The 17,896-nt window shown below is 41.6% G+C and overlaps 1 protein-coding gene across 1 annotated transcript; it reads left to right on the forward strand.

Moving 5' to 3' along the window:
• The first annotated feature begins 9,429 nt into the window (after nucleotides 1-9,429).
• Nucleotides 9,430-16,883, forward strand: gabrr3a (gamma-aminobutyric acid type A receptor subunit rho3a). Its single transcript, XM_086098556.1, has 9 exons — nucleotides 9,430-9,989; nucleotides 11,202-11,314; nucleotides 13,200-13,267; nucleotides 13,340-13,563; nucleotides 14,212-14,294; nucleotides 14,719-14,856; nucleotides 14,933-15,085; nucleotides 15,977-16,170; nucleotides 16,338-16,883. The coding sequence occupies exons 1-9, from the start codon at nucleotides 9,847-9,849 to the stop codon at nucleotides 16,638-16,640; spliced, it is 1,419 nt and encodes a 472-aa protein (XP_085954682.1). The 5' UTR covers nucleotides 9,430-9,846; the 3' UTR covers nucleotides 16,641-16,883.
• The last annotated feature ends 1,013 nt before the right edge of the window (nucleotides 16,884-17,896 follow it).

The raw sequence follows: 17,896 nt of genomic DNA on the forward strand, positions 1-17,896 counted from the left end.
CCCAGAGAAGGAGGGGGGAAGAGGAGGAGAGTCTCAGTTTTACTTTGCAGCATCTGGCCCCGCTGCTGCCCTCTTAGGCGGTTTGAGTTATTGCAGAGGAGAGAAAAAACTAAATAATTAAAAAGTAGACACAACAACTGTCAAGATTTAAGTGGTCGTTTCCAAGAAATGCAATACTGCCGTAGCAATAGATGTCAATTACTACAACTAGTCGATGTCAAACCTTGTATGTAAGAAACAACTATCACCAATCTCTGTAAAACAAGACCACACACCACAGTACGCATTTGGGTATCAACATATGTAGGATTGTTGTTTTTCCACGCTATGTGGAGGCAGGAGTTGCTCTTGGCTGCCTCATAAAGAGAGAAAAATCCACTCCCCCTTGTGACGTCCAACTAAACAGATGTAAACACTTCAAATATCGTTTGTTTGTGTGCCGTAATGTGGAAAAAATTTAACAAAAAATCATCTGCAAGAAGAAAAAAAATACTTCAAAGCAATGTTAAAACTGCAAAGTAAAAGGAGCCAGTTTAAGAAAAGCTTGCATAAGAAAAATCCCCCAATTCTCCCGGAACTGCAGCTTCAATGACATCATGGGGAGGGGAGGGGGGAGGGGGGGGGGGCTTTGGAGAGCCTGGACAAGATGATTGCTTCCAGACGCGGACCTTGGATCTTTGTCGTAAATTCACATAGACACACATGAATTGGTGAGGTGCTGGCGACACATCCTGGGAGGGTCGTTATGGGAGATAGCAATTTTCAGAAGACATTTGGGGCAAGATATGAACTTTTACAATTCTGACTTTTGTTTTTAAAAAAAATTTTAAGGTCCCAAAAATATTATCTTTGCTCAGCTGTAAAAATGTCCATTTTGTTTAGAGTTGTATCTTCTGACGGGGGCACTATCCAGAGGATTTTCTTTACAATAATATATTGTATTTTCTAGTCTAAACACGGCATTCTGGTTATTATTTTTTTTGTACTATGAATAAAGCAACAAAATCCACACATTTTTCCTCCATCACAGGGAGAGAGGCCATTTTGCCACTCGGGTAAGGACCAATCACAGCTCAGCTTGCAAAATGCACACGACCAAACTCAGAAAACAGGTGAGCCATGATTGGTCGTTAACTGTGCCCTGAGCAGCTGCGATGTCATTTTCAGTCGACGGCAAGCGGCAAAATGGCCGCCCCCTGATATGGATAAAAACGAGTGGATTTTCATGCTTGATTCATATTCCACAAACACAACATTAATCACAATATCGTGTTTAGCGGTTAAGAAAATATATGTGTGAATGGATGGACTTATAAAGTAAATGTAAGTGATGACTTCCCTTTTAAGGCCCTCTTGGCCATGACAGGGTCATTGACCCCCATTAGTGGGACTGCTTCCCATTTATTTCCAGAAAACTGCCTGTGGCACATTTAAATTCTAAAACTATTGGTGTGGTTTATCCTCTTTTGTCTCATTTTAAGGTCATTTGCATTGACAAAATGAAAAACATACACACACAAAGACGCATTGATGCATTCTTCCCATCCATTGTTTTGTTTTCTTTCATAATTCCAGGGCAATAAAACACCCATTTAAAACTGTCACTCTCTTGCCTGCATGCACAGATGTTTTTTTTTTTCCACCAATCACGGGAATTTTACACCTCCAGACAGTCTTGGAGAAAGATTTAAATCTAACCATATGCGCAGTCATTTAAAATTCTGGGCAGACGCCAGCAAAAAGAAAAGTGAGTCTAGTGGGAAAGAGAGGGAAAAAAAAAAAGTCCTGTTTAACAACATTCAAAATCTCCACACGTTTGATTGAATACTTGCACAGTCATGTCAATTCTTTACATTTGTTTGGCATGGATCATAAAATATTACAAAGCTCACGATAAAGTATGCAAGGTGTGGCCGAAAAGTTCCAGGTCTGGTGTCCACAAAAGATTTCTAAATCCAAACTTATTAACCACAAGTTTTCCCCCTTCGAAAAAGTACTCCCTCAAGATTTGAACGCACATTCTCAGCCTTCTCGGCCACGCCTTCATTTACGGGTCCTCCTGGAAGGATTCTTCTTTTTTTTTTTCTTTTTTTTTTTTTTCTTAAGAGCTCAGTATTGTTCATTCGGAAATGTCATCATCATTGCTCTTTTTTTTAATTTTTATATATATATATATATATATATATATATATTTTATTATTATTTTTTTTTTTGTGTGTGTGTGTGTGTGGATGAGTATGTGTATGTGCGTGCGTGCGTGCGTGCGTGCGTGCTGATTCGCGGCCCTTCTTCGGTATCAGAGCGCGTCTTCAAAACGGGTCCCTTTCATGACCGCCTTTGGCGCGGGTTTCGAGTAAATACAATGAGACTGTTGTCACACGGGTCCTGGAACTTTTCTGACACACCTCCCAAGTTATGCTCGGTTATTGATTGGTTTTAAAAGTTCATTTCAGGTTTGGCACATTTAGTTCTACTTTTGAAGTTTGTCCGGCTCAACGCTGACAAACTTAACCAGGTCTCGATTTGCTGGTCCGCAGATGATCATTTTCTCCGTCATCTGTTTTTTTCCTTCGTCGTCTTCTGGCTTATCGCCTGCTGAATCTTCGTCTCTGCCTGGAAATCCATTCAGCGCTTTGGGTTGTGCTTGTAATTTGTCGCCGTCTCCGCCATGCTGCTTAAGTATTTGTGAAGATGTCATGTTTGGATCTTTTTGAAGCCCAAACTCAATCAGCGCTCCGCCATTGTGTCTGCGTGACGGTGACTGCACTTCTGTTGAGGGAAATGTGAGACGGTCAACATAAAGTCCGCATATGAGTTTTGTTTTCAAGGACTATCTCGGTATGATGATTTACCGCAACATTTTGTTGTGTAGTATACAAGTGCCAAGTGGTTAGCGCATCCGGCTTACGATTCTGAGGTTTGGGGTTCGAATAACTGCTCCCCTCCTGCCTTCCTGTGGGGATTTTTCCGTATTCCGGCTTCCTCGCATTTCCACCAAAACATGCATATTCGGTTCATTGAACGGTTGTGCTACCCTGTGATTGGCCGGCGACTCGTCAAGGGGTGTAACTTGGCTTTTGCCCAAAATCAAATGGGGGATATGTTCCAAATCAACCAAGACCCTAATGAGGATCAACGGTATAGAAAAAAGAATGGCTGGATGATCTTCTATGATAAAACTTCTTGTTACTATAGCAAGAGCTCAGAATGACCTTTTTATCTTTAAAATGTATCAGGTCAGGAGTGGCGTTGGTTGGAGTCGATTGTTTATGCTGGCAAGGCATTTTGGAACAATTTTATGTTTCCAACTTTGCGGGAACAGTTTCACTAAGTTTTCTGTGCCGGATTTCTTTTCCCTCGGAAAATCAACTTTGACACTTGTTGGGTGTTCAACTTTAACCACATCAAACATCTTTGTTAGCCAAAATCAGTGACTTAAGTTTTCTTCTGGGAAAATAGGCAGTTTAACTCCAGCGAGTATCAGGACTGGACTGGCACCCAAAAAAATCGGCCCTGGCATTTTGACTTGGGCCCACCGGTCCGGCCCGGCCCGGCTCGACCCCCTGCCTAACATGTCGTTCTGCCGCTGATGTTTATTGACGATGTTTCAGTTTGCTTTCTTTATTTAAACTGCATTAACAGACTTTCCGTTCCGTTCCGTCTTCAATTCCGCTTATCCGGGGTCGGGTCGCGGGGGCAGCAGCTTTAGCAGGGAAGCCCAGACTTCCCTCTCCCCAGCCACTTCAGCCAGCTCCTCCGATGGGATCCCAAGGCGTTCCCAGGCCAGCCGTGAGACGTAGTCTCTCCAGCGTGTCCTGGGTCGTCCCCGGGGCCTCCCGCCGGTAGGACATGCCCGGAACACCTCCCCAGGGAGGCGCCCAGGAGGCATCCGAACCAGATGCCCCAGCCACCTCAACTGGTTCCTCTCAACGTGGACTTAACAGACTTGTCCCTCTCAATTGTGGGCTTGTCTCGAGGGGTCGAACGTAGGAAAATAATAATTAAAAAAAGCACTGCATCGGATCTCAATGCCAGATGGCCAGTCGGGCCCTGGTGGGTATAATAATAGCTAAGGTGTTCCAATACGGAACTTTTATCCCATAATGATTCATTTATCAGCTGCTTGCAAAATACATACAGAGACTTACATCCCATAAATATTATATGAACATACCTCTATGCCTTAGACACTGTGGAATAGCTAAAACGATGGCGACCAAAACAAAAGCTGCAGACGCTGCTGTGCTCCATCTTGACCTCGGCGCACTCCGCTCCTTCAAACCTGCTGACCAACTTTCTTTGTAACCTTTTTGTTTTTCCCTTCCCGGAAAAAGTCATGCGACGCAATACTCACTCATTGACGCGACAGTAATATTGACTCTGCTCCGAACAACGAGTCGACTCCGCAGGCCCGCGAAGGTGCACGTGTACGTCCCCGAGTGCTCGGCGCTGTCGGGCTTGCCGAGCAGAAGGGATCCGTTCCCCAGCGGGAGCCGCTCGCGGTCCAGTTGGGCTCGGCCCGCCCACAAGTTGAAGAAGGCGTGGCCGTGTCTGCTGTCGTAGCGCAGGATGACTGCGGGCTCGCCGGAGGAAGTGAAACTCCAGATGAGGGAGAAGTTTCGAAGGCCGCGCGGCGCAACGCAGGGGATGCACAGCCTTTGCCCTTCTTGCTGCGTCATCGCTAGGAAGACATGAGACATTATCGCTGACAACGTATTAACACCCGTTATCGTTCCGAGGCCCACCTTGATTCTTTCGAGAGGCGGTCCAAACTCGGGTCTTGTCCGCTGACACAAATGAGCAGAGGAAGGTGCGACCTGTGACGTTCCCCCGAATCCGAAGTGCGCTTTGCACGTTGAAAAGTCCCTTGTGATCCGTGCTTTTAGTGGTGACATTTTGCGGCACATCCTCCGCGAAGGGGGGTTCTGCGGCCCACTTCACTTGCGGCATGGGGTAGATGCTGTTGGAGGAGCATGTGACCACCTCCTCGCTCAACTCCATGACAACCGACTGGATCGGTGCTTTTGGGAGAAGACGGAATGAAAGCGGGATGAGCAAAAAGGTGCGCGATTAGAGAGCATCATTTTTGCACATTTCTTATAAGGCTAATTTGGTGCTTTCATGTATCGGTGCCAAGACAAGCTCCATAAAGGTGACACTGACTTAAACCCCATCGAACACTTTTGTTGGATGAACTAGAATAGAGGTTGTTCCAAATTCCAGATTTTCTTCTGTTTCCAGTTCAATTTCATCCCTGCAATTTTCCTCGAGCAGTTAAAAAAAATCTCCAGCAGATGGAGCTATTTCCACTACACTGGTATCTTTCATGGTCAGTTTTTATTTTTTACCCAATTCAATGCCTTGCAGGGGTTGTTTTGACCAATTTGTTAGGAGGGATTTACAGTATTTGTATTGTGGAATTTTGAGACTTTTTCCACTTAAGTATCTTAAACTGGAATTTTTAATAGGTAGTAGTGTAGCAGTCAAGACAGAGACGAAGACATGATCAAGACCAAGACCAGAGATGAGCACTTCCATTTCTCTGTCAGTCCGTTTTCCCCGTTTTTGAAATGGTATAATGAAACAAAACTCAAATCTGGAGGACGTTTCTTACTGATCACAGTAGCACCGGATTGGTCTTGACCTAATCTTGATAAAAAATTCAGAGTTTCGACCTGTACAGGGTCGAGTAAAAATGCCTTTAGTTCTGAAACGACACCGATACCCTTAAAAAGTGGTCTCGAAGACCAAGACTGATCTCGAGAACTACACTACGACTCGGTAGGGTGGCGATTGCCAACCACTGTGCTCGGCGCTCATCGTGGATGTCGTGCAAAATTGACCAATTTTACTGAAGTGATCTGACAATTAATTACGATGAAATTAAATAATTGGTCATCATCTATGCAAGTGACGCAAACATGTTTGTTTGTATGGAACAAATGAATACAAATCTTTACTAACCCTTTACTTCCAAGTTCACAAAGATTTCCTGGTTGCCCTTCCGAGTGCTCGTGTAACACTTGTACCTGCCCCTGTCCTGAACTTTGACCCTTCTGAGGAGGAGAGACGCGTTCCCATTTGGGATGTGAGCGTTGAAGAGACACGTCCTCCCTCTGAAATGTTTGTTCTGCAGTCCAAACTGGTCCTTGTTGTAGTAGTAGCTGTGGACGGGAATTTGCTGCTTGTACCAGTGGATGACCACCGTGCCGGGGGGTCTGAAGCTGCAGGGCAGGAGGCAGTCGTCGTGGATGATGCAGGACATGTTGGCCTCTGCAAGTACAATCGGAGCGTGCTTTGGATATCGACTCGGATGCTGTCTGAATCGTTGCTAATGATGACGTACGTTTGCTTGATTTTGCTAACCGGTTGGAAAGATGAATTGGTTTCCGTGTGGCATGTTTGCTTCATTCGGGTTTGTCACATAGAGGACATTTTTTGCATTACACTCATTATCTCACAAACGGGTGTAGCCCAGTGAGGCCTCTGGCTTTGCTGGTCTTGCTTTTAAAAATTCTGCTGAAGCAGTATGTGGCGCTCGCATGTAAGCTTGTCTGGGGTTGTTTCAGGGTTTCAAGTTGATTTATTTTTCTTTTTTATTCACTTCTTCTAAATAAATGGATTAACATTATCCTCCCAAATCTCACAGGACACGTGAGGAAGCTATACTTTCTTCCATTTTTGTATCCTGTGTATTGGTTATTTCTCACATTGCTTTTGTTCACACGCTCTTTACAGTCTGTTTTTATTTCATAATGTAAAATATTTACACAAATTTAACAATATATTATTTTCATATTTAAATTGTGATTTGGAGCAAGCAACTCACTCATTTAGTAATTTTGTTTATTACGGAGCCACCGTTGTCAGGGTTTGAGAAAAAATATCTTTACAAATCTGTTCCCTTAATTTACTAATCTGTTCCCTGAATTTGCTAATCTGCATCTTCAATTTACTCATTTGCACCCACAGTTTACTGATATTAATTTGTTCCCTCAATTTACTAATCTGTACCTGCAGTTTACTGATCCGTTCCCTCAATTTACTAATCCGTTCCCTCAATTTGTAAATCTGTAACCACAGTTTACTAATTTGTTCCCTCAGTTTACTTATCTGTGACTGCAGTTTACTGATCTGTTCCCTCAATTTACTAATCTGGTCCCTCAATTTGCTAATCTGCATCTTCAATTTACTCATCTATACCCACAGTAGTTTACTGATATTAATTTGTTCCCTCAGTTTACTAATCCGTTCCCTCAATTTGTAAATCTGTAACCACAGTTGACTAATTTGTTCCCTCAATTTACTTATCTGTGACTGCAGTTTACTGATCTGTTCCCTCAATTTGCTAATCTGCATCTTCAATTTACTCATCTGTACCCACAGTAGTTTACTGATATTAATTTGTTCCCTCAGTTTACTAATCCGTTCCCTCAATTTGTAAATCTGTAACCACAGTTGACTAATTTGTTCCCTCAATTTACTTATCTGTGACTGCAGTTTACTGATCTGTTCCCTCAATTTGCTAATCTGCATCTTCAATTTACTCATCTGTACCCACAGTAGTTTACTGATATGAATTTGTTCCCTCAATTTACTAATCCGTTCCCTCAATTTGTGAATCTGTGCCCTCAGTTTACTAATCTGTATCTGTTCCCTCATTGTTAATTTAATATTTTTTTGCATATAATGTGAAAACGTTTGTTGGATGTGCGATGTTGCCTTTCCTTAAACATTTGAGCTTTAATGGGGTTAAGATATTTTTTTAACAGACTCTCCCTCTTTGATGGTCTCAGCTTTTTTACAGATGCTGCATACCACGAGACAAAAACGCGATGCAGCTGTTTTTTTGTTCAAGGGGAATAATGTGTTCTGTGAATCAACAAACCCTGTAAGATTTGACATCAAAATAGAACAGTTTATCTAACAAAGAATCGTGATGTGAAACTCATTTGCATGCAATTTGCAGTGGATTGCGCGCGTGCTATCAAAGGCAAATACTGCAAACGACTTTTTCATTAGCATTACAAGTTCTTAAAACCATCTTAACGTTCAATAATCACATTTAAGCATTAGATTCCAAATAAGGCAATCACTTCAATTATTTAGTGCACATCTTTCTAAATGCTTTTGCTTATTATGATTCCCAGTTATTGTTTCCATATTTTTGTAAGACAAGAAGCTTTGAATTACCTTCCGAGAGTGTCAAGAAGAATTCTCCTAACAAAACAAGCAGCAGAAACGCAGATCCCGTTTTTTCTGCCATGTCTTTAAGTGATCTACATAAATGTGTGAGAACAATCTCTGGTGTGCAGTCGGTCGCATCAGCACGGCTACTTTACATCCTCGGTAACACTAATGAAACACTGACTAATTAACTAGGCCGGTGAATGTTTAACAGGCTCCATGTGATGAATGCTCCATCACGCAACACCTCTGCCTTCCAATTTGGTGCCCGTTAACTTTCACACTCGGGTCACACCCGCAACGTGTAATGACATCCTGAACGCAAGCAATTCTGGGAGTGAATTCGAGTTTATTTAAAACCAAACAATTCATACAACGTCAACTGATAACTTATCGCAAAGTGAATTTGCAAAATGGCGATTGGACTCCATGTAAAAAGTCTACACACCCCTGTTCAAATATCATGTTTTTATAATAATAAAAAAAAAGAGACCGCAAGAAATAATTTCATTTAAGATGTCCAAAAAATAATAAAGAGAAGTAAAAATAAACAACTAAAACAATGTTGCATAAGTGTGCACACCCTGTTATAACAATGACGTGACCGTGATCAAAATGAACCAAACACATTCAAATTCATTTTAAATGGAATTTAAAGTGCCTCTGATCAACCCTAAATGAACTTCAGATGTTCTAGGAAGGCTTTATTGTCTTTTTAGCAGAAGCCTGAATGTTTTGTGCTCAAACTGCCATTTTGAACTGTTCATAATTCCATCCACATTCTCCAAGGCCCGCGTTCCAATTTGAAGGGAATCTACCATGCCTACATCGGACCATAGCAAATTTTCCCTCATGTGTTTCGGAGATTTTGCTATGGTCCGATGAAACCAAGGTTGACCTTTTTTGCCCATAATTCCAGAACGTATCAGTGATCTATCTCGTTGGATTTGTCCAAGGTGAAAGCGTCTCTTTTTTTTCACGTCATCGGGGCCGAGCTGTGCAAGTGCAACGTTTACAGAGGTGGGCCAAACATATGCTGACATCTGTCCTGTGTGTGAGATCATTCATCTCCAAACACCCTGACAGAGTGCAACTGGAGGGAAAATCCCGTCGTGTGTAAAAAGTAGGCTACAGGCTTTTTTTTTTCTTTTTTTTTTTTTGCGCTTCAGAACAATGATGAAACCGCTGCTTGTATTATCCCCGCACCCTCCCCGCCCTCGGCTGCCTCCAGTTTGTAGGTTACCGAAAGATTTCACCAACCACAGATAAGAAGATTAGGGAGGAATTAATGGTATTCCTTTGTCATTATTGGAATAAATTGATATTTGGTTTTAGGAACAAGGGTGGAGACTGCGAGGGGTCAGCGGCGACAAGCATGTTTTGTCAAGAGACGCAAAAGGACGGATGGCACATTTGACCACCAAAGTCAACCAAGGGAACTATCCGGGGCTCATGCGCGCCGCCTGTGCAGCGGATGAGAGTGCAGGACAGTGCAGCGATTACTGGGCATGTGCAAGCCACAGGGGGAGTGAGCGCTGCCGGGACATGGACGTGCCAGTAGGGGACGGCGACTGAGGCTTGCGCCGGTGGGCGGGCGGGGTGGGGGGGGGGGGGAGGACGCTGGCGGGATCCTCTCGTGTTCCCAGCACCAGTTTCACCATGAGAGTGGTCCTCCTGGCCTTACGACTCATGTGCTTTGCCTGCTTGTGGCCTGCCACGCAGCTGAACAGTAGCCACTTCCCCGGCAAGAGGAGACACAAGGAGCTCGACCTCGGAGACGTCAACAAGCAAAAACATGGCGGGTGAGCCGAAGTGCGATTCCGTGCTCATTTGATGGGGCTGTGTTGTTTTGATGGAGCCAGGAGCTCTTAGAGTGTGTTTGGGCAATATGTTTGGTTATTATATGTGTAGGTTTGCAAAATGGAAGCATCATGAGGCAGACTTTTCATAAGAATGTATCATGCTGCCCATTTTCTGTGCCAGCTTGGTTGCAGGTGAGCTGGAGCCAAACTCAGATGAGAGGCAAGGTTACACCCTGGACTGGTCACCAGTCATTCGCAGGGCTGGAAAAAAAAAAGTAGTTTTTTTGTGTGATTATTTTTATTTTAATGATTATTTTAATAATAATTAATTATGTTATTAATGAATGGGATTATTTTAATTGTCATCTATTTTGGTCTACAACGTGTCAGAAAATAGGCAAAAATGTTGATCATTGTTTTACAAAGCAAAAGCAGATTGTCTGATTTAGAATAAACAAAACAAAAAATCTGTCTGCTTTCATGTCGGACTTCAAAAATCTGATAACGTTTGCTAATGAGAAGCTGAAATTGTGTTGTGAGTGTTTGGCCATTTTTAAGTTAAATGATTCGTTGTTGATTAAACGATGAATTGTTGATTTTTGCTGTTATATCATTTGTTTTAAGTAAAAGCACAAATGTTTTACTTTATATATTCTTTTTACGACACAAATTTACCCAAATTCGCATTTGCCAATGAATTCCGCTTCCTTGAAGTGATTCAACCTGATTATTTACAAAATGACTTTTATTGCTAAAGTTGTCATAAAATACCTCAACCTAATTGTTTCCATTCTGGATACATTTCATTCAGCCTACAGTAGTTTGTCTATGGTGTCATTTGGAATACGGTCACATTTTTGTCCGTGAATGTTTAGTTCGTATTGACTCATTTCCCATTGTTGAGTTTGATTCACGTGAGGTTGAGAGTCTAGATTGCCGTCGCTTGCCAATGTACGCCGGGTTAGGGGTTGTTTACTTCCCTTTAACAACAGAATCAAGACGAACCTGTTATAAACGTGTCCGAAGAAGCAGGCAACTAGGAACTGTCGTTATTTAGACCACAGGCAGTTTTTTTTTTTTTTTAATCACGCAGCTCAACTCCAAGCGTTGGTCAGCGAACGCTCCACCAGATGTCAGTTTGAATGAAAGATAAAGACGAATGGAGATTTTCTGTTTGCATCAGCCTGCTGTTTTGTCCTCTTTGCGTCTTAGACGAGTGGACCTCAAGAGGAAAAAGCTCGACAGCACAAAGTCTTTGCTAATTAAATCGGAACAGCTGCTTCGAATAGAGGACCACGATTTCGCAATGCGGCCCGGCTTCGGAGGTAAGAACCCACATACTCACGCTTTCTGTATTTATCAATGCGTTGTCACCTCGCAACCCGGCCAAGACCGATGTAGGTTACTGTGCTGTCCTTGCTGTTACGCCTCCCCCCCCCCCCCCCAAAAAAAAGCCCTTGGTGACCTAGATAATCTGCGTGAGACAACGGCCGCAGACACTAGCACAGATCAAATCATCTCAACCGCGCGTCCCGATGTTTCGAGGTGATTGAAATCTGCCGCGCAAATAACAGCTGGAACATGTGCGGAATGCATTTGTTGCAGGTGGCCCCAAAATGGAACAGCAATAAGAAAATGCATGTAAAGAATTGCATTTTGGGATTTTTATATGAATTGGGGAGTCCTTGACGTGCAGGACTGACATCTTTGGGTGGTCCGTCCGTTGACATTACATCATGCTATAGGCTGAAAAACGTGCAACAGCAACAACCGGCTACATTATTAGCGCATCCGATAAGAGCAACTGTATAGAAAATATTCTGCCAAGACGGAATTGCAAAATTATTTTATGGAACCAGTAATATTTATGAGGAAAACCAAGTGGACAGTCCGCCTGTTCTAATCCTCACTATGCTATTGTCATCGAGGTGGTGATGCTTTTGAGTGATTATCGTCATTAGGTAATGGTAGTGATGGATAGGAGAGGATGTGTATGGTTCACCTCATACATTATCATCATTTTGCCACTAAATAATGATGTAAGGGCTTGTACTGTTCCGTTTTTTTATGTCATCGTACGATAAAGCTGCTTGCACTTACACATTGGGGCAGAAATCCATCCCTGTCCACCCTGTCATTAGATAAACAATGCAGTCATGTTTTTCTTCAATGGAGGCTGAAACGGTGGATTAGTTGCAGAGTAAATATTTAAATTGATGTTTCTTTCTTTGCATCACGTTAGGTGTGTACTTGGATGTTGTCAAGGTAAATGTGTCCACTCTGTCATAGGGAAATATCAAATAATAGGGAAATCTTATATATATATATATATATATTATTATTTTTTTTTTAATAGAACAAAGTCAGCTTGCTGAAACTTGTTATTAAGTGAAGGTCTACCCATGTTTTAATTAACATTATTTATAAAAATATATATATATATATATATTTATTTTTTATTTATATGTATATATATATATATATATATATATTATTTTTTTATGGAAAAAGTTATGAATCCAAATCCAGCTGTTTTTGTCCATCTCAGGGGCGGCCATTTTGCCACTTGCTGTCAACTGAAGATGCCATCACAGTTGCTCGGCGCTCAGGCAACGACCAATCACAACTCGGCTTCAGAAAACAATATAACATTATTGTCAAGTTGTGTATTTATTTGTTGTTGGGGGGGGGGGGGGGGTTGACTTACCCTTTAATAATTTTTTTTTTTATAGGAGTTTGAACAATATACATTTTTAACTTGTATTTAATACACTTAATATGAAGTTCAAAGTGAAATGGGCACGTCTCAAATGCACTACATGATGATATTGCCTCACATACAGTCAGCACAAATATGCAAGTGTGGCAAAAAACGTGTGTTCGAAATCGTAAAACTGAACTTCTGCATGGTCGATTTGCAGTATTTGATCAGCATCCGTCAGTCAAGAATATCCCACCGTCTTTTACTGTGCGACAAGCGCTGATATAACCTCTCTGAGCTTATGAGTCATGATTATCTAACATGTTGTCTCGAGTCTCCATAGTGTGGATTACACCTTCTCTTGCAGGCCGATCGCGGCGTATAAGCACGTAATCTGTGGTTGAATGTACAGATGGCGGAAACATAGAGAATGACATCAACATCACATGCTATCCGGCTGCCGCCGCTGAACGCTGATGCATGTTGACATTTGACCTTTTTGCGCCCAGGTTCGGCGATCCCCGTCGGCATTGACGTCCAGGTAGAGAGCGTTGACAGCATCAGTGAAGTCAACATGGTATGTACGGCGTTTTTGGGGAACTGTTCCCATGCGTGGTAATCATTTTGTCTGGGGGGGGGTCGTGCTTAGGACTTCACCATGACTCTGTACCTGAGGCATTACTGGCAGGACGACCGACTGGCCTTCCCCTCCAGCAGCAATAAGAGTCGAACCTTCGACTCGCGTCTGGTGAAGAAGATCTGGGTGCCTGACGTGTTTTTTGTCCACTCCAAGCGCTCTTTTATCCATGACACAACCACGGAGAACATCATGCTGAGGGTTTTTCCTGATGGCAACATCCTCTACAGTGTCCGGTAAAAAAAAAAAAAAAAAATTCCCATCAAAAATATATAGTAAGCAGTTAAAGAAGCATTTACTAACAAATACACGCACGCACGCACGCACGCACGCACGCACGCACATACACATACATATACTCACCCACACACACACACACACAAAAAAAAAAAAATAATAATAATAATAATAATAATAATAAAAGAGCAATGATGATGACATTTCCGAATGAACAATACTGAGCTCTTAAAAAAAAAAAAAAAAAAAAGCATTTATGTCCCTCAAGGTCGAATTGGGTCCTTCCACTGGTGGCATTTGCTTTTCATAACTCTCAAAGCTTTCATTTCTGTCTTTTCAATTCTAAATGACGATAATAAACATATGAAACTATCAAGAATGTGTAATGGCCCGATCTCAATTCTACAGTCGAATGTCTGTCAACGGGCTTCGTACACTCATCATATCCATGACAGTCAACCATGTTGACAATATGGCGCCACCGGCTGCCCCAACAGGTTGTGCACAGTGAATAGCAGTAATTAGTAATTGAATGTAATGCAGCTGTGCCTTAAAGACTGATGTCAACATTGGTCATGGGACAATTTAGTAGGAAACGGTACAAAATCTCTTTGTAAATGTCTTTAAATGTGAGCTGTGTTTTTTAGGATTACTGTGACTGCGCTTTGCTCGATGGATTTCAGCAGCTTCCCCCTCGACACACAGAACTGCTCTCTGGAGCTGGAGAGTTGTGAGTATCAAACTGTGCAAAAGTTCAACGGTCTTTTCCGTGGAACATTTGCTGCAATAGTATGTGATTATTAATATAGGCCGGATGCAAAAAAAAAAAAATGTTTATGTGTTAAATTAGGTCATCAACTGTCCATTATATAGCTTTCATTAATGACGGGTTTACAGTGGATTATATTTCCCTTCCATTCTCTTTGTTGTTGATCTAAGTGCAGACAGAGCAGGGATTTCCTTCCATCTATACACTACACAACAATTTTTTTTATTTAAATCTTGTTAATCCTTGTCAAGTGTCAACACATGAATACAGCATGTATCCTAATCTCACAGAACAGCCCGGAGAGTCGCATTTTCATGCACTATTTTCCAACATTTGTGAAGTTCATCCTGCTTTTTTTTTTTCGTTTTTATGTCCTTTCTTGAAGATGCTTACAATGAGAACGACCTCATGCTCTACTGGAAGAATGGGAACGATTCATTAAGGACTGATGAGATTGTGCTTTCTCAGTTTTTTGTTGAAGACTTCCAGCCTTCCTTTGGGCTCGCCTTCTACAGTAGTACTGGTATGCGGGAATTTTCAATCAATCAATCAATCAATCAAATCAATCAATAATTTTTTGTAATGTCATTCCCCCCCAGGTTGGTACAATCGTCTCTACATTAATTTCATTCTCAGGAGGCACATCTTCTTCTTCATGCTGCAGACGTATTTTCCCACCATGTTGATGGTGATGTTGTCCTGGGTGTCTTTCTGGATAGACAGGAGGGCCGTCCCCGCCCGTGTCTCCTTGGGTACATCAAACTCTTATTAGACTGTCTATTCATTAATGTAAAGGTGTTCGAGAGTGTATTTCAGATTACAGTATATTATTACAGAAAGGAAAGATAAGAAATGGCAAATTTGCATATATATATATATATACATACAGATTTATTTATTTGTTTGCCCAAGTGTGATGCCACGTCAGTTTATGCTAGTATGTTATTTGGCTAGTATGCTAGCTGATATTGCTGATGTGAAGGTGAGTTGTTTATGTTGAATAACATAATCAAAAATTATAATTTATTTTTTTACGTAAACATGGGTTCCTGATTACGCACATGTATAATGTATTCATAATATATATGTTCTATGCAGCCTCGCTAGTCTAATTTTACTTTTGTGGAATTTGAGTTAAGCAGCAAAATCCACCCGTTTTTATCCATATCAAGGGGCCATTTTGCCACTTGGGTGTCGACAGAAAATGACATCACAGTTGCTCAGGTAGCAACTAATCACATCACAGCATAGCTTGCGAATATCACGCAACCAAACTCAGAAAATAGGTGAGCCGTGACTGGTCGTTACCTGAACCCTGTGATATCAAGTAGCAAAATGGCCGCTGCTTAGTTCATGTTCTACAAGTCGTGTTTACATTAGTGAGGGCGCTTAGAACATATTATTGTAAAGAAAACGTATTGGTTCCCCTTTAAGTGCTTTGCCGCCCTCTTGTGGTAACTACACAAAATGACAACCCCCTTTTCCTTTCCCTGTAGAATAGCAGGTGTTCAGTGTAAACAACAGTAAAAGGCAAAACACAACGCAAAATATACAGTCCATGTTTTTAGAATGTTGGAGGACGTCACACAGTTTTGAACATTTCTATTAAAAATGAAGTATTCTGCTGTTCTCCCCGCATGCAGGCATCACCACCGTGTTGACCATGTCCACCATCATCACCGGCGTGTCCTCCTCAATGCCTCAGGTGTCTTACGTGAAAGCAGTGGACATCTACTTGTGGGCCAGCTTCCTGTTTGTCTTCCTCTCCGTCATCGAGTACGCGGCCGTCAACTATTTCACCACAGTGGAGGAAATGAAGAAGCTCAAGAGGGCACAGGTCACCAACGCTCCGCTCCCTCTTTGCCGACTATATTATTTTTCCATAAATCTCGTGCGACTTTTTTTCGACCTGCATAAAAATCATTTTTTTGGCGCCATCTGGATCGACGACGTGATCGAGAAACTTAACCCCGCCTCTCTCCCCCCCCCCCCGTGCCCATGCAGATTCCAGCATCCTACAACGCCACACAGGTCATGGCTTTCGACGGCTGTTTCCATGACAACGATATCGACCTGACCTCTTTCCCCGAGGTCTCCGGCACGCCAAACACGGAGAGGAACGCGCAGTCACGAAACTCCATCGTGTCCGCGCCCGCAGAGGGTACCAGGCTGCGCCGCGGGAACCCGTTAAAACACAACCTCGGGTTCATAATGAGCAACAGCTACATGATCGACTCCTACTCCAGAGTTTTGTTCCCTCTGGCCTACCTGCTCTTCAATGTCATTTACTGGAGTTTGTATGCGTAGCACACTCACCTTGCAGCAAAATCTTTTTTTTTTTTTTTCTTTATCATCATCACACATTACAATCAAATTCTAATACAGTCGCGGGACTTTTTGTCTCTTGCAAAATTGACTTTGCTTGCTTTGCAAACCTTTTGAATCAGACGATTATTTCAATCTCGGGATTGTGTTTTGCTTCATTGCTACAGAGTAAAATGCATGTTTATTGTAAAATATCTATAAAAAAATAAAATTAATCTATATGCAGGGTTGTTCATGTGTTTTTTGTTGTATAAATGGGGTCCTTGGTTGTGATATGAGACGTGTGGTTTACAGAGGCAGAAAAAGTACTCGCCTTACTGTAAGTAGAGGTTTTCTACAAATACGTGAAATGAGCACTAGTACTGATTCAACTCCTTTTTTTTCTTATTTTTTTTTAAGAATTGTCTGTTTATTTATTTACTTGCTTTACTTTACTGTTTCATTTGCACTATATTTATTAATTTTTAATAATAAAAAAAATTGTTTATTTTCAATAACAGTACAATTTTAGCTCCCTTCAAAAAATCTGTATAAAACCAACATTGCAAAAAGTTCATTTCAAATTTACATCATTAGGCACTGCCATAACTAACCCGAACTTTGACCTCTTCCCTGTTTGTTTTGTGCCAATTGAGAATCAATTTGAATGAAGACGTTTGCACTGACTTTTTTTTTTTTTTTTACAATTTTTTTTTTTTTACTGAATATTTTTGACAGTTTTGATTTTGAACCTTCACCCAAAAATTGCTTCTTCTTTTTTAAAATTCACAGAACAGATATACCTTATACTTCCATACATCTGGCATGACAATAGTTTAAACCCAACTTTTTAATAATAATTTCAACCAAAATTTCAGTGAATTCCAAACTCGGGGGCACTCAACTGTCGAGCTTTGACCCTTGCTCAAACTTGATGACTGGTTATGAAGTTGTCCAAGTAAAGTCTTGCAGTTGAACTAATATAAAAATGATTAAATGATCAAATTAAGGGCACAACGTAGTCAAGCATTTTTGTTTTTTGATGATGAAACCGTATGGTGGTTTAAGTTGCTCACCGAAAAATGGAAACAAAAATGTTACCTGTCCTCGACAGGTGTACATCACAGCAACTTACACAGCAGTCTCTCAGCAGTTTTTATTTTTTATTTGGATTTGTTGGAATTTAGATGTTTCTTGGGTTGGGGAAGAATTCTGGTGGGTGGCCCGGTGGGTGGTGTCTGGTCGGTGCTGGATTTCAC

The sequence above is a fragment of the Leptonotus elevatus genome, chromosome 16, assembly GCF_054856555.1.
Source record: "Leptonotus elevatus isolate MCC_2025b chromosome 16, RoL_Lele_1.0, whole genome shotgun sequence".
In the NCBI taxonomy this organism is placed as follows: Eukaryota; Metazoa; Chordata; class Actinopteri; order Syngnathiformes; family Syngnathidae; genus Leptonotus; species Leptonotus elevatus.